Raw genomic sequence first — 16527 nt, forward strand, 5'->3', positions numbered from 1 at the left:
GCCAGGAGAAACCCCTGAGTGCTGCCAGGTGTGACCCCCCCCCAAAAAAAAGTTGTTTCAGGTCCAGAGAGATAACATAAGGGATTAAGATGTTTAACTTAAATGGAATCGAGCTGGACTCACCATGTAACTCCTTGGCACTGCCAGGAATGATCCCTGTGCATAGAGCCATGTGTAGGCTCTGAACACAGACAGAGTCAGGTGGCCTAAAACAAACAAACAAAAAAGAAAATGATATGTGGGCCCGGAGAGATAGCACAGCGGCATTTGCCTTGCAAGCAGCCGATCCAGGATCAAAGGTGGTTGGTTCAAATCCCGGTGTCCCATATGGTCCCCCGTGCCTGCCAGGAGCTATTTCTGAGCAGACAGCCAGGAGTAACCCCTGAGCACCGCCGGGTGTGGCCCAAAAACCAAAAAAAAAAAAAAAAAAAAAAAAAGATATGTGGTTTTGGTTCTGGGTCTCCAAGCAATTCTGCTTTTACAATAATGCAGTACTACAGGGGCTATGCCAGGGACCTGTGATTTTGCTGTGACTGGCCAGTTCTCTTCTCCCCAAAGAGTCATTATTTCCCCAATAAACAATATCCCTAAGAGTGTGTCAGATGCCACCATCCTGCTTTCTGTCCCTCTTCTCCTTCCTCATGGGCAGTGGGATGGCTGCGGTTACTCCATAGGCAGTGGAGTATGTGAGTATGTGAGTTTGGGCCACAACTAGCAGTGCTTAGGGATCACTTCTGGTAGGCTCAGGGGAACATTTAGGGTGTCAGGCAAGGCAAGCACCCTACCTGATGCACTATCTCTCAGTGTCAGTCTCAGGCCCGCTCTCCTGGATGGAATTCTCCTTCACCTCCTGTAGATAAGGACCTGAAAGTCTCTGTAAAGTTGCTTCAGAAGGGGAATGTTGGTGATGGTTAGCACAGAATAAATTGTGTTTTTTTTTTTGGTTTTTGGGCCACACAAGGCACAGCTCAGGGTTATTCCTGGCTCTACGCTCAGAAATCGCCTCTGGCAGGCTCGGGGTACCATATGGGATGCCGAGATTCGAACCACTGTCCTCCTGCATGCAAGGCAAATGCCCTACCTCAATGCTATCTCTCTGGCCCAGAATTTTTTTTTTTTTTTTTTGCTTTTGGGTCACACCTGGCAGCGCTCAGGGTTACTTCTGGCTCTACGCTCAGAAATCACTCCTGGCAGACTTGGGGAGTCATATGATGCCGGGATTCAAACCACTGTCCTTTTGCATGCAAGGCCAATACCCTACCTCCATGCTATCTCTCCAATAAATTGATTTTAAGGCATTTTAAACATTTGCTTTACTTTGTGTCAAAGTTATACTCTAAGAGGTCTGGGGTTGTGGCTCAGTAGTAGAGCTTATGCCTCAGAACTACATAAAAGTTATAAATTAAAATATTTTCATTTTTCAGTAACTTTGGATATTTTTACTTTATGATTTTTCAGATTAACACATTAACTTAAACTTCTTTTGTTTTTGTTTTTTTTTGTTTGTTTGTTTTTGGGCCACACCCGGTAACGCTCAGGGGTTACTCCTGGCTATGTGCTCAGAAGTTGCTCCTGGCTTGGGGGACCATATGGGACACCGGGGGATCGAACCGCGGTCCATCCAAGGCTAGCACAGGCAAGGCAGGCACCTTACCTTTAGCGCCACCGCCCGGCCCAAACTTCTTTTTATTGACTGATTTATTTTACCTAATGATTATGCCCCTAAGTACTAAATCTTTTTATTTATTTATTTATTTATTTATTTATTTTTTATTTTTGGGCCACACCCAGCGACTCTCAGGGTTTACTTCTGGCTATTGCTCAGAAATCACTCCTGGTTTGGGGAACCATATGGGACGCCAGAGGTAGAACTGTCATCTGGGGGCCGGGCAGTGGCGCTAAAGGTAAGGTGCCTGCCTTGCCTGCGCTAGCCTTGGACGGATGGCGGTCCGATCCCCTGGTGTCCCATATGTTCCCCCAAGCCAGGAGTAACTTCTGAGCACAGAGCCAGGAGTAACCCCTGAGCGTTACCGGGTGTGGCCCAAAAAAAAACAAAAAAAAAAAAAATAGAACTGTCATCTGTCCTGGATCAGCCGCATTCAAGGCCAACATCCTACCACTGCACCATTGCTCCAGCCCTAAATCTTTTTTTTTAATTATATCTTAATTTAAGTACGATCTTTTATTTTTTTAGTAGTGCCCATGATTAGATTTAAGGTATTCCATATTCATTGCATATGCTCTACCACTGACTATATCCCCTGCCTTTAATTTAAAAATTTTATTTATTTTTTTTTTTTGGTTTTTGGGTCACACCCGGCAGTGCTCAGGGGTTATTCCTGGCTCCAGGCTCAGAAATTGCTCCTGGCAGGCACGGGGGACCATATGGGACGCCGGGATTCGAACCGATGACCTCCTGCATGAAAGGCAAATGCTTTACCTCCATGCTATCTCTCCGGCCCCTAAAATTTGTTTTAAAAATTACTTTATTATTATTGTGGGCTACTGCCACTGCTGTTGGTATTCAGTAGTCACTTCTGGATGGCTATGGTGACATGTAGTAGTGCTGGAACTGAACTTAAGGGGATCCTATAGGCAAGGCAGGTGCTCCTTCACTTGAGCCCCACCCCAGGCTCCCCAATCGTTCTGTTTTCAGTCTCACCTCTCTCTCACTCATGCGATGAATAATAAATCAGTTCTTTTTGTTTTGTTTTGTTTTGTTTTGTTTTTTGGACCACACCTGGCAGTGCTTAGGGGTTACTCCTGGCTCTCTGCTATGAAATCGCTCCTAGTAGGCACATAGGGGGTGGGAGGAGTGTATGGGATGCTGGGATTCGAACCACAGTCTGTCCTGGGTCGGCTGCGTGCATGGCAAATGCCCTACCACTGTGCTATCTCCCTGGCTCCATAAATCAAATCTGAAGCCTCTTCTTCATGAAAGTGCTTTTGAGGGCCCGGAGAGATAGCACAGCGGTGTTTGCCTTGCAAGCAGCCGATCCAGGACCAAAGGTGGTTAGTTCGAATCCCGGTGTCCCATATGGTCCCCTGTGCCTGCCAGGAGCTATTTCTGAGCAGACAGCCAGTAGTAACCCCTGAGCAATGCCGGATGTGGCCCAAAAAAAGAAAAAAAAAAGAAAGTGCTTTTGAACTATGGTGTCAGGATTCAGAGGACTGCTAAGTAAGGTGTTTTTTGACTCCAAAATTGTCCTCTCTTTCTCTTTGTCCTTATCAAATACATCTTGCAACAACAAACAAAAGCATTGTCATTTAGTGACTGAAGCAAAGTGGGAGATGATGAAAACTAGTCTATGATGTCAAAATATTGGGACATCTTTGGAACTGAGTTAAGCCATCTTCTTTTGAACAACATGATAGCCAAGCTTCTTTTTGTTTTGTTTTTGTTTTTGTTTGGCTACACCTGGAGGTGCTCAGGAAATACTCCTGGCTCTGCTTTAGGGATTACTTCTGGTTGTGCTTGGGAGACTATAAGGGATGCCAGGGATCAAACTCAAGATGGCCTCATGCAAGGCCTTATGTGCTCCAGAGCCCTATCACTCCAGCTCCTCAATCTTTTCAAATAGCAGAACTTAATAGTTTTCAATTTTACTCATACTTTTGTGCAACCATTACCACCATCTGCTTCCAGAATATTCCAGTCAATTATAAGGAATACTTATTAATGATTAGTCCTACTCCTTCTTTCTCCAACCTCTGGCAACCACTTCTGTTGGTAGAGATTTGTCTGTGAGGCAGGAAGCATAAAACAATCATACAGTAGGTTGCTTTCGTGTCTGCATTATTTCACTTAGCTTTCTTTTTTTTGGGGGGGGGGAGCACACCCGCTGATGCTCAGGGTTTACTCCTAGTTATGTGATCAGAAATTTCTCTTGGCTTGGGGGACCATATGGAATGCCGGGGATCGAACCTAGGTCCATCCTGGGTCAGCTGCATGTAAGGCAAAAACCCTACTGCTGGGCCCGGAGAGATAGCACAGCAGCGTTTGCCTTGCAAGCAGCCGATCCAGGACCTAAGGTGGTTGGTTCGTATCCCGGTGTCCCATATGGTCCCTGATGCCTGCCAGGAGCTATTTCTGAGCAGACAGCCAGGAGTAACCCCTGAGCACCGCCGGGTGTGGCCCCAAAACAAAACAAAACAAAACAAAACAAAAAAACCTTACTGCTGTGCTATCACTCTGGCTCCTATTTCACTTAGCTTTCAAAGTCCATTCACTTTGTGGCTTGAATTGGTAGTTTCTTTTCTTTTCTTTTCTTTTTTTTTTTTTTTTTTTTTGGTTTTTGGGCCACACCCGGGAATGCTCAGGGGTTACTCCTGGCTATGTGCTCAGAAGTTGCTCCTGGCTTGGGGGACCATATGGGACACCGGGGGATCGAACCGCGGTCCATCCAAGGTTAGCGCAGGCAAGGCAGGCACCTTACCTTTAGCGCCACCGCCCGGCCCCGGTAGTTTCTTTTCAATAAACAATAGTGGGGCCAGAAATAGTCCAGTGGGTATGGTATTTGCCTTACATGGGCCTGACGTGGGTTGTATCCCAGCACCACATATGGTTTCCCTAAGCATTACCAGGAACAATCCCTTTAGCACAGAGTCAGGAGTGACGGCCCCAGCAATGTGATAGGATTTTATCCACACTGATACAATTAGGTCCGGTGGCAAGTTTGTGAGACCATAATGGGAATGAGTCCATCCATGGTCCAGGCAAAATGATGAGACCTTGGGGACAAGGCCTCAGGCAAATAGCAAAAGCCTGGGTCCTTGTATACAGAGGTTGGCAGAATGAAAAGTCCTTGATACTGTGCCAACTTTATCCCCCTCCCTGTATGTGAGATGGTGGAGATTGCAATCTCCTTGAAAGATTTTGCTCTCAGGGTGAGCCAGAGAGCCTGGGAAAGGCGAAAGAGCTCCTGAAAAAAAGCTGTAGGTGGAGCTCTGAGAGCCATAGTCTAGTCCTGAGGAGAGCACAGAGAACCCCAAGAATGCAAGAGCTAAAGGGTAAAGGGCAGCTGCAAGGAGGCAGCAGAATGTGTAAGGGCAGCCCCAATAGAGAGTGGGCACTTTCTCCCCTCATCACAGCTCTACTATCCTGGACTCAGACTCTTGGGCAGGCCTGGCTGCTCCACAACTGAGAAAGAGGGCAGAACCCATGAACTCACCACCAGGTCTTACAGTTGACCATGAGGTTGAGATTGACACAGCAAAGCAGCAGTCATCATACGTCAGCCAGGTACCCCATAAACTCTTTGTCCACATGAATTTCTCATTGTTGATGTGTGTGGTGCCAGGTATTGAGCTCAAGGCCTCACACATCCAAGGCAAGCGCTTTCTCACTGGTCTGCTTTTTTTTATTGTGAGCTATAGTTTGGTGGTAAAATGTTTGTCTTGCATGTTTATGAGGTTCTGAGTTTGATCCCCAGAACCCCCAACCCTCATTCCCACATACATATGCCAGCAACAAGAAATCAGTCAGGTCAGAGAGATAATACAGTGAGTAAAACACTTGCTCTTTATGTACTCACTGCAGGTTTGACAACTCAGCATTCCAATATGGTCCCTCAAGCACCATCATGTGAGCACAGAGTCAGGAGAAAGCCCGGAGCACAGCTAGGTGTGGCCTAAAAGGGGGGTCAGGAGAGATAGTACAGCAAATAAGGCTCTTGCTTACTTGTAGCCAACCCAAATTTGATCCCTAGCACCTCATACAATCCTGAACCCTGTAAGAAGTGATGGCTGTGTGCAGAATCAGGAGTAAATCCTGAACACCTCTGAGTGAGGCTCCAAAACAAAACAACAAAACCCCAAAGTCTTTACATGTAAAAAAGAAAGAAAGTATTATTACAGAATTATAACACAAATGAGGGCTCAGAGTTTAGCAAGTAAGAGTTTGCCTATATGCTACTCCACTCAGGTTTCAATCCCCAGCATCCCATATCATGCCCCCACCAGGAGTGATTCCTGAGTGCAGAGCCAGGAGTAAACCCTGAGCGCTTCCAGGTGTAGATCAAAAGTCACACACACACACACACACACACACACACACACACACACACACTAAAGTAAATAAATAAAGTATTCAAAAACTATCAAGAGTAATAAAACAAATATGGAGTGCAAACTACAGTTAATAAGAATAAAATCTCAAGGTGAAGGGTGGCCAAGTTCTGCTTTGTAAGCAGGACGACCCAGTTTGGTCACCAGTTCCCCTCCACAATTGTTGAATGAGATCCTGGCAGCACTGGTGTTTGGGACCCTGGACCTCCAAACCCCACTTGATGGTGTATGTGAACACCACAACCAAATGGGCAACACCAGGGGCATGCCTATACACACAACAGTCAGCAGTCTGCAGATACCCCTCACTCTTCCGCATCCCCATCATCACAGAAGCAGGAACAAAAGGCATGGGGATGTGGTTCAGTGGTAAGGTGCATGCCTGGAGTTTGAGCTCAGTACTGCCCCCAAACACAAACACCCAAAACTAAAAGCTACCATCACCATCGGCATCCAGGAGAAAAGGGAAATGTGGCTGGAGATATATAGCACAGCAGGTAAGAAGCTCATCTTACTTGTGGCTGACCTAGGTTTGATCGTGGACACACCCTATATGGTCCCCCAGAGCCTTCTGGAAGTTATTCCTGAGTACAGAGCCAGGAGTAAGCCCTGAGCACCATTAGGTGTGGCCCCCAAACTAAAAAGCAAAAAAAAAAAAAAAAAAAAAAAAGCCCTGGTAGTGAAGGAAACACAAAGAAATAACACCTTGCCAACACTTTGCCTGAGACTCCCCCCTCTTCTTCCTTTGCACAGAACCTGGGGGGACATCTCTTGAGCAACACAGTTTTGAGTAATATGAGGCAGAAGAGGCAAATGATTAAATGCAGGTTAAATCACTACGCTGGCACCCTAGGATGTTTGCATCTGGGTAAGCGCACAACTTCTCGAAGACTTCACACCTCTCTTGAAAATGGAGAAAAATCAAACAAAATAGTTCTAAATGAGCAGTTTCAGGGTGAAAAGAAGCATGTGAGATAATTAAGCCCAGAGGAGGCAAACAGGACCACAGACTCCCTGGTTGCATTGGCAGAGTATTCAATATCTATGATTCCCCTCATTTCTCTCTCCCCTTTTTTCTTTTTTGGGCCACTTAGGGTGATGCTCAGAGGTCACTTTGGCTTAGTGCTCAGGAATTCTGGAGGAACATATGGGATGCTGGGGATTGAAAACTACAGTCAGCCAAGTGCAAGGCAAGCTCCAGCCCCCATACCCATTTTTGAGATAACATAACTGAGGCCTGATGAGGGAGGAACTGAACTAAGTATCCCCTTTACTGCCTATTCATCTCTGGGAGATATAGGAGAACAAATAAAGATTCAGTCATTTCTTGGTAGTGAACAGGCATTTGCCTGCTTCTGGATACATCCAAAGAGCCTCATCAATCCACACTTCTGCCTAGAAACAAGTGACCAGGCCCCAGCCAGCCAATGGAAATGTACGAGCCCTTCCACCGGCCCTGGGTGCTTCCCCTCCTGTCCATAAAGGTTGCTTTGCTGAAGTGGGGGTATTTCCAGCTCTGAGAGTTTCACTTCCACTTCACCAGGTAGGCGGAGTCTCTTGTGCACCAATCAGATTCCTCTGCAACCCCAATTTCAAGTAGCAGCAGAGCCCAGGGTCCACACACTCAGGCAGCCCTCAGTAGAAGCAGCAGCAGCAAGTGGGAACACCCAGCCAGAACCATGGAGGACCAGCGTGACCTCATCTCCAACCATGAACAACTGCCCATTCTGGGCCAGCACCCCAGAACCCAGGAGAGGTATGTGTGTGTGCAAGAGAGGGCTCTCGGTGTCCTGGGCTGCAGTGTGCAGGTGTGGGGAAGGACACTAAACTCACTAACTGGAAGTCCCTGGCCCTCTCCACTGTCTCCTTCTGTAAAATGGGGGTGCTCCTCAGGGTAGGGCTTTTCAACCTTCTGTATTTCCCTTCTGGAAATCAGGAGAATACCTGGGCTCACACCTGTTTCACAGACCCTTGATACCAGGCCAGGCATTCCATCAGAAACATCAGACTATGAAAATGTGTGGATGGAGAAAGTCTTTTCCTTTTCCCCCCCACTGTTTTCCCCCACACGTCACCCCTTGTTTCTTCCTTGACCGTAGCTAGCTGTACTTGAGGACCTTGGGGTTAGGGACCTCTGCATGTAGAACTTTGCATCCCATCTCTTGATCCATCTTCCCCAACCCCAAACAGTTTTGTACACAGAAGAATAGAAGCAATTTATCATCGTTTCCCCCCATCCACCATGGATAGGTATATATATGTGTGTACCAGAGAGTTATAGCATAGGCATCTGTCCTGATGAAGGTGGCACAGGGAGGACAAAGAAAACTGGAAGAGGGTCAAGAAAGGTTGGGGAGCTCAGGTTAAATTTCTAGAAGTGGTTGAGAGTTGATGTACTTGGTACCCTGTCCACGCCACTGTCCTTTGCAGCCAGAGTCTAGCACAGCCATCTAGAAAATTCCCTTTCCAGTCCCAAGATTGCCTTGCTCCTCTGTTTCTTGGGGGGGAAAAAGGTTCAATGCTGTTAGCTCCAAGCCTTTGCTTCCCCAGCCTTCTAAAGGCAAATTACAAATCACAGAGACAGCTGTGACATCAGTTGTTACCAGAAGGAAAGGGTTTGGGAGAGGCGCTCAGAAGAGCTGTCCCTTGGGGCCAGCTAAGGACTGTTTTGTGAAGTGGCCTGTGAAAACCCCAAAATTCAGTGACTGAAGGAAGTGACTCTTGTCAGGGCCAGATTCTGTCCAGATTTTGCTTTTGTCCTGAATGACTTGAATACATCACAGCTTCTTCCCTGTGGCTCAATAATAGTTACAATAACACATCCAGCAATAGTTTCTATTCAGTATACATACCACCAAATCCTTAAAAGTTGTAGCAATTACTGATTAGGTATATATTAGATACTTAACACTCAACTCAATCCTAATTCTCACAGTAATTTGAACTGTTCACTTTTGGTCTGTTTTGGTTTTGGGGCCACACTTGGCAGTACCTGGGGGGCTATTCTTGGCTCTGTGCTTGTGGGGATTACAGCGGGTAATGCTAGACCATGCAGTGCTGAGAATTGAACCTAGGCCTCCTATCTGTGCTGGGTACTTCTTTGACTCTCCTTTATACTGGAGAGAAAAATGGAAGGTCATATTGGCAAGTGATATTGAGTGAGCTAGTAGGTATAGCTGTGGAATATAAACTCAGAGTAGTCTGATTCAGAGTGTGGACTCTTCTCTCTACTACCTGGCCCCTTTCTATATAGATAAAATGTGCAGGGAGGGAGGTAGAAGCATATGAGGCCAGGCCAGTGAGGCCAGGCTCAGGAAGGACAGTGCCCCAAGCCAGTGTCCCATTCTAGTCCGATCCTTACCTTTAGCTCAGTTGCTGCCCCCAAGTTGGCTTGACCCATTCTCAGATCATTTCAAACTTGGCCTGTTTGGGACCTGGCTGTGAACACTTCTACCTGGCAACACTAGTGTCAGGATTCCTCTAAGTTCTGATTGGCTCTTGACTTTAACAATGACCTTTTTTTTTTTTTTTTTATTGGAGGAGGTGGTGGGAAAGAGGAAATGAGAAAGGCTAAGAGTTGGCTCTCATCCAGAACTAGGGACTAAGCATTCAAGATGCATAAAGAGGAGGGAAACCAGATGTTAAAGTTAACTATTACAGCTGCCCCAAGAATAACACTCAGGGTTACTGATGGAATGCTAGCCAGGTGCTAGGCATCGATTCAAGAGCTTTCCCTGATGATCCTGTCTAACAATCCTTTGAGCCTGATATAGGAAGTCAGTTCAGGTTAGACAGTCTCATTCAAAATGAAGCTAGATTCTTGGGCTTTCTGAGATGCTGAGATACAGAGGACAAAAGGGATTTCCTTAAACATGAATTTTTGCTTTCTCTGTCCAGAATAGCAAATCCTTGAGCTGTGCCTGGCAAGCAGAGAGCCAATGAAAGAAAGTAGTGTCTGATAAGTTTCTAAGGGCGGAAGGCTCCTGAGCTCCTATCTCACTGATTATAGAGGGACCTCAAATCTTTGAGAACCCTTATGGCTTTTTTGGTCTTAGATATAGTTGTGGAGGCATGTGATGTTAAGATATGAAGGACAGGGGCTGGAGAGATAGCATAGAGGTAAGGCGTTTTGCCTTGCATGCAGAAGGACAGTGATTCGAATCCCAGCATCCCATATGGTCCCCCGAGCCTGCTAGGTGCGATTTCTGAGCGAAGAACCAGGAGTAACCCCTGAGCGCTGCTGGGTGTGACCCCCCCCCCAAAAAAAGGATATGAGGGACATAAAATTCCCCCCACACACACACACATTACGCTGGGGTGAGACTACTAAGACCTCCTGGAAATTGTCAGGAGAGAATGCAGCAAAGACCAGGGGATCCTTCTGCCTGGTAACTCATGACACCTTCGCAATAGCTCTTTCTCATTGGCTCTCATTTTTTCAGTCCTTTTCCTTCAGAGGAGTGTCATGCGAGTCAGGGTCAGAGGGGTGGTGCCTAACTCCACTACTGCTGAGCATTATCAGTGTCCCCAACCTATGCCTAAAATATCTAGGTCTCACTTCCCTTTTCTCTTTAAATCTTGGTTTCAAGGTGGTATGAAGGTCTTTCCTCTGGAGGGCAGGCTTATTTGAGTCTCAGAACTGGCCACCTCCCATGTGCTGTCTTTGCAGGAATAGCTCAAGAAGAGGATGAGGCTTGTCCCTGGTTTCCCTCACCTGGCCCAAGGCCAGCTCAGTACTTGTATCTGGGAGGGCTTTGACAGCAATGCAGGCTGGAAGTAGGGACCATGTCATCAAGCTGTAGTCCATAGATATTGTGCATATTATCTGTGAAAGGGAGCTTATGAGGCAACTGAGGGGAATGGGGGGATCATGACCCCCATTTCCAACTTCCGTGTGAGTTCATTTTGGAGGGCTTTTCCCTGACCTCTTACTCTTGCCCCATTTCCGCACAGCAAGTGCAGCCGTGGAGCCCTGACCACAGGCTTTTCTGTCCTGGTGGCCCTACTCCTGGCTGGCCAGGTCACCATGGCCTACTTCCTGTACCAGCAGCAGGGCCGGCTGGACAAGCTTACAGTGACCTCTCAAGAGCTGAAACTGGAACAACTGCGCTTGAGCCTTTCAACGGGTACGTGTCCCCACAAGTCCATCACCTCGAGACCCAGTTCTAGGCTCACAATCCCTTCCTTTGTTTTGCAATCCCAGGTCCTCCCAAGGTCCCTAAGAGTGTTCTCTTCCTGGCACAGGGCCCAAACTTATGTTGTATTCCCATATCCACAGTTGCCAAGCCTGCCAAACCTTTGGGCAAACTCCGAATGGCTGCTCCCATGATGATGCAGCCACTGTCCATGGCAGGACAGCTTCAGAGGGTAAGTTGCTGGGATGAGAGTCTGGTGTTTGGCAAGGTGTTTGGTGGGTCCTGGGAAAGATCAGCTAAGGTGGAGATCCTGCCTGTAGGAGGAGACAAGTGGTGGGAGAAGTGTCTGGGCCCTACATGGGCCTTGCCTTGCCTTCCCTCTCTTCTTTTCCTTCCTTCCTTCCTTCCTTCCTTCCTTCCTTCCTTCCTTCCTTCCTTCCTTCCTTCCTTCCTTCCTTCCTTCCTTCCTTCCTTCCTCCCCCTTCCTTCCTTCCTTCCTTCCTTCCTTCCTTCCTTCCTTCCTTCCTTCCTTCCTTCCTTCCTTCCTTCCTTCCTTCCTTCCTTCCTTCCTCCCCCTTCCTTCCTTCCTTCCTTCCTCCCTCCCCCCTTCCTTCCCTCCTCCCTCCCTCCCTCCCCCTTCCCTCCCTCCCTCCCCCTTCCCCTTCCCTCCTTCCCCCTTCCTTCCCTACCTCCCGCCCCCTTCCCTCCCCCTTCCTTCCCTCCCTCCCCCCTTCCTTCCCTCCCTCCTTCCACTTTCCTTTCCTCCCTCCCTCCCCCCTTCTCTTCCCTTCCCTTCCCTTCCTTTCCTATGCAGCTGATCCAGGACAGACCTTGGTTCAATCCCCTACGTCCCATATGGTCCCCTGAACCAGGAGCAACTTCTGAGCACATAGCCAGGAGTAACCCCTGAACGTCACCGGGTGTGGGCCAAAAACCAAAAGAAAAAAAAAGAAAAAAAGAAATTTCTCCTGGCTTAGGGGACCATATGGGACGCTGGGGATAGAAGCCAGGTCTGTCCCGGGTCAGCCACGTGCAAAGCAAACGCCCTACAGCTGTGCTATCACTCTGGCCCCCAAATGTGGTTATTTCTGTTCACAAAGAACCCATGGCTTCACCCCAGGTGGGAAAGGAAAGGGGACTGCTGGGGCCCTCCACAGTCAGAGGTGGTGAAATGGGCCCATGAGTCTTGGAACCCTTCAGCTCTCACTCACCCCGACTCTACCCCCATGCTTGTGTCTGAGCCACTGCTGGTAACCCCACTCTTCCCTGCACAGCCCCTGCAGAATGCCACCAAGAACGGCAATGCCACGGAGGACCACGTGATGCACATGCTCCTGGTAAGTGGTCCAGGCTCCTCAGGCACCTTGGTGGGCTACAGGCTCGTCTGACATGGAGTCTTAGAGATGGAGAAAGCACTGCCCAGAGCCTTGAAATCAAGTGTCCAAGATGCACCATTTTTCTTTCCCAGGTCATCCTTCCCCCACCCCCAAACCAAGCAGGGCTGATCCCTCAGTGGAGGGTCCTCACCAGCTCCCCAGTGTTATGGGGGTTCTTGGCTAAGAAGACAGTGACCAGGGAAGACAGACATGCAGGGGGCTCTGTAAAAACTAACAGCTAGGGGAAGGCCAAGGAAGTTTTTCTGGAGGAGGTGAGACCAATGAGGGAGAAGCCTAGTTCTGAGCAGAACCTGCTGCTGGTCAGAAGCTGCTCCCCCCAGGGTAAGGGAAGTCACTCTGCAGCTGGACTGTGCGTCTAGCTCTCCCCCACACTTCAATCGTGGCTGAGACCAGGAGGCCAAGCGCAGCCAGTTTGGGGCATAAACATGGGTGACCAACCAGTGGGCGGTCAGTGGTTGTGTTTGTGTAGAGATGGAAAAACAGGTTTCAGGCACTTTACTGTGATTCCCTCCACCCCGGAGAACTCTTTTTAACTTTCTTTCCTGCCCTGCCCTTTGCAGAGGTCTGACCCCCTTAAGGAGTACCCACAGATGAAGGGAAGCTTCCCAGAGAACCTGAAATTCCTCAAGAACACCATGGGGACCGTGGACTGGAAGGTCAGCTGCCCTACAGCACAGTACCTGGCGGCTGAGGGGGCTGGTGGGAGGTCAGAGGGGGCTGAAACCCATGTCAGGAAGCAGAAGCTGACTGCCACTGAACTCAGGGTGCTGGGGCTTGTGAGCCCCTTCCTTCTCCTGTCCCGAGTGGGCAGGACAGAGTCACCATAGTGAATGCTGGACCCGGAGCCTCATCTCTGTCCCGTTAGGTCTTCGAGAACTGGATGCACCAGTGGCTCCTGTTCGAAATGAGCAAGAACTCCCACGAAGAGGTCATGGAGGCTCCAACCAAAGGTACCAAAGTGGGAGTCTTGGGGTGCAGGATTTCTAGGAGCTCCTCCAAAGCTCTCCTGGAGTGGGGCGTGAAGACCCCTCAGCTGAGCAGGATCCAGCCTCTCCTCTCATCTGTGCTGCCTGTTTCTTCTGGGATGGTTGGCCTCCCATCCCCAGGGTCTCCTCAGAAACTTCTCGTAAAGATAGAAGCCACCCCCAGTCCCCAGGAGGGTTGGTCCCCTCTCTTCAGGCACGTGAGGAGCACAGCAGCAGGTGCTGCCTGTGGGGCTGAGGACACCCTGCACTCATCTAGCCCTTGATGCTATTGTACCTGCTCTTCCCTAGGGCAATTGAATTTGCCTTTTAAGTTGGGGTTTTTGCAGAGGCAAGATCTGGTGGGGTGGCTACAGAGGTGGAGGGCCAGGCACACACGCACTCCCCCCCCCCACCCCAGGGCCTTAACTCTACTTCACAAATCACAGGCTCTCTGTTACTACCTGGCTGAAGTTGGAATCCCCTCAACAAGAGTCCCAAGAAAGTGTCCCTTATTCCTTTTAGGGTACCAGTAAGGAAGAGCCGCTTGCTGTGGAGATTAGGTGTGGTCCCCCAAACCAGAAGCAGCCAAAGTTCTGGTTCCTATGTAGCAGCCACAGCTCCATTGGGACTGGGTCAGTTCAGACCATTTCCCAGGTGCACGGCGGGCAGAAATTGTCAGGCCTGAGTGGGTTCCGTGTGCTGCCGGCCAGTGCACCCTCACTGTCTGCATGCCTGTCGCTTCAGTGCTGACCAAGTGCCAGGAGGAGGTCAGCCGAGTCTCTGCCATTCACCCGGGCTCGTTCCGTCCCAAATGCGACGAGAATGGTGACTATATGCCACTCCAGTGCTATGGCAGCATCGGCTACTGCTGGTGTGCCTTCCCCAACGGCACAGAGGTTCCCCACACCAGGAGCCGGGGGCAGCCTAACTGCAGTGGTAAGCAAAGCCACAGTGCAGAGAGAAAGGAGCTGGAAGGTGCAGGGGCAAGAGCGCCTTTCAAGCGCAGGGACCCAAACCCCAGGGGCAGCCACTCAGCCTTCCACTTCTCACTCACATTCATGTCAACATTCACGCTTCTGCATTTCTGCCATCATTTCGGTCCCCAGACTTGACCCCTCAGAGCCCCACCTCCCGCCTGAAACCCCTTTCTGAATCTGCTCAGTCCCCCACTTACTGTATGGTTGAGCAGCCTTCAGTTAAGTCTCTACCTGACCTGGCCCAGCACCCGGGCTGGTGGTAACTATTGGTTTTATGGTCCCTTGCAGAGCCCCTGGACGCTGAGGATCCATGGTCTGGGCAGGGTGTGTCCATCCCAGGTAAGTGCTCCAGGGGTCGGCGGAATCTGTTGTCACCCTCGTGAAGAGCCAGTGGAGTCAAGATGCTGGGCTGGTTCACTGACCAGGACCTGAATAGGGCACTGCGGAGGGCCCTCTGATGGCCCAGGAAAGTGGAGGGTGGAGAGCCCAGGATGTGAGGATGGGGACAAGAGCCCACTAACTGCTGCTTGTCTTCTCCAGTTATGTGAGAGTAGCAGACGCAGATGCCAGCTCCCAGGCGCCAAGTGGCTTCAATTCCTTGCTTGGAACTGCTACAATTAATTCCCTTATTGGCCCCCACCCTACACCCCAGTGCCAAGACTCCAGGGCCTGGCTCGCCACTAACCTCACCACAAATCCCGTCGGAACACAGAGTCTGAGACAGAAGAATGACGACATTTCTTCAACACTTCAGCAGCCTTCATGCACAGCAGCGAGTTCTGGGCACTTTCATCCCATGTATCTATCACCCAGTATCACCCAGCCAGGTCTCACCACCTCCTTCTTCCTCATTTCCCCCCCAGTTCCTTTGGCTGAGCCAAGCTTGTCACTAGCCTCTAGGGCTTCAGCTTGTGTGATAATAAAAGGTAGTAAGTAGGATACGGTTTTGTGGGACTGCTTCACGGGCACAGCAGAATGAAGATTCTGAAGGCAGGGGTATGGGGAGAAGCAGGGAATGCTCCCACAAATCCAGGAGGGTGGGGTGGGGCACACATATGGACAGATACCCTTGGCCTTTATATTTTCTTTGGGGGGGGGGTCACACCCAGCAGCGCTCAGGGGCTACTCCTGGCTCTATGCTCAGAAATCGCCCCTGGCAGGCTCGAGGGACCATATGGGATGCCGGGATTCGAACCACCATCCTTCTGTGTCTAAGGCAAACGCCTTACTGCTGTGCTATCTCTCCGGCCCCGCCCCTACGTCCTCTAATGCAGGGAATGGGACTCAGGGTCTGGCCCAGGCCTGATTCCCATGTCTAACACACACAACTCTCATCCTTGAGACAGAAACTCTGTAGGCCAGGTTCCATTTCCCCATGGTCCCACTCGCACTTTGACCCTCAGTGGTGTGAGGGCAGATGGCCAGAACACTTGTCCTGGTGTTAAGACTTCTAGGGAGCAGGGCTGCACCAAGTGAACCCCCTTCAGGCTGAGTCCTTGACCTCTTGAGGCCCAAATTAAGAAGTTCAAAAGCCTCTCCGTTTCTAAGTTTATTTATTTAGGTTTTGGGGCCATACCCTGCGACGCTCCAGGGATATTTCCATGGTGGTAGGGCACGAGTAGTGCCAGGTCCCTGAGCTTCCTGCAAGCTGGCTGCATTATGACTCCAGCCTCCAATTCTAAGTTTAAAGTCACCATGCTGCTTGGGCTCATTCTGACCAATACAGTCCTGGGTAGGGATGGGGGGGTGTCTCAGGAGATATCCTCATGACCCAAGAGTTGTGCTGGTCTGAGCCCAGGGGAGGGAGGGATGTCTCTGCACTGCTACCCATCACTGTCACCCTGAGATGATCTTGGTTCCTTTACCCTCTTGTCTTCATCCTCAGTCTTTCCTGACCTGAACTGAGACAGTAACTGAGCCTTACCCAGGCTTATCTGTCTGCTGCATACTAAGACTGCCTGCCCGAGTGTCTCAGCTCAGACAGGGC

General features: G+C 49.6%; 1 protein-coding gene across 1 annotated transcript; it reads left to right on the forward strand.

Annotated features, from left to right (window-relative positions):
* The first annotated feature begins 7707 nt into the window (after positions 1–7707).
* Positions 7708–15124, forward strand: CD74 (CD74 molecule). The gene is made up of 9 exons (XM_049771922.1): positions 7708–7822; positions 11020–11192; positions 11345–11433; positions 12476–12538; positions 13159–13254; positions 13464–13548; positions 14308–14499; positions 14829–14879; positions 15081–15124. Exons 1-9 carry the CDS (start codon positions 7746–7748, stop codon positions 15086–15088), a joined length of 834 nt encoding a protein of 277 aa, XP_049627879.1. The 5' UTR covers positions 7708–7745; the 3' UTR covers positions 15089–15124.
* The last annotated feature ends 1403 nt before the right edge of the window (positions 15125–16527 follow it).

Source organism: Suncus etruscus, chromosome 4 (genome assembly GCF_024139225.1).
Source record: "Suncus etruscus isolate mSunEtr1 chromosome 4, mSunEtr1.pri.cur, whole genome shotgun sequence".
Lineage (NCBI taxonomy): Eukaryota > Metazoa > Chordata > Mammalia > Eulipotyphla > Soricidae > Suncus > Suncus etruscus.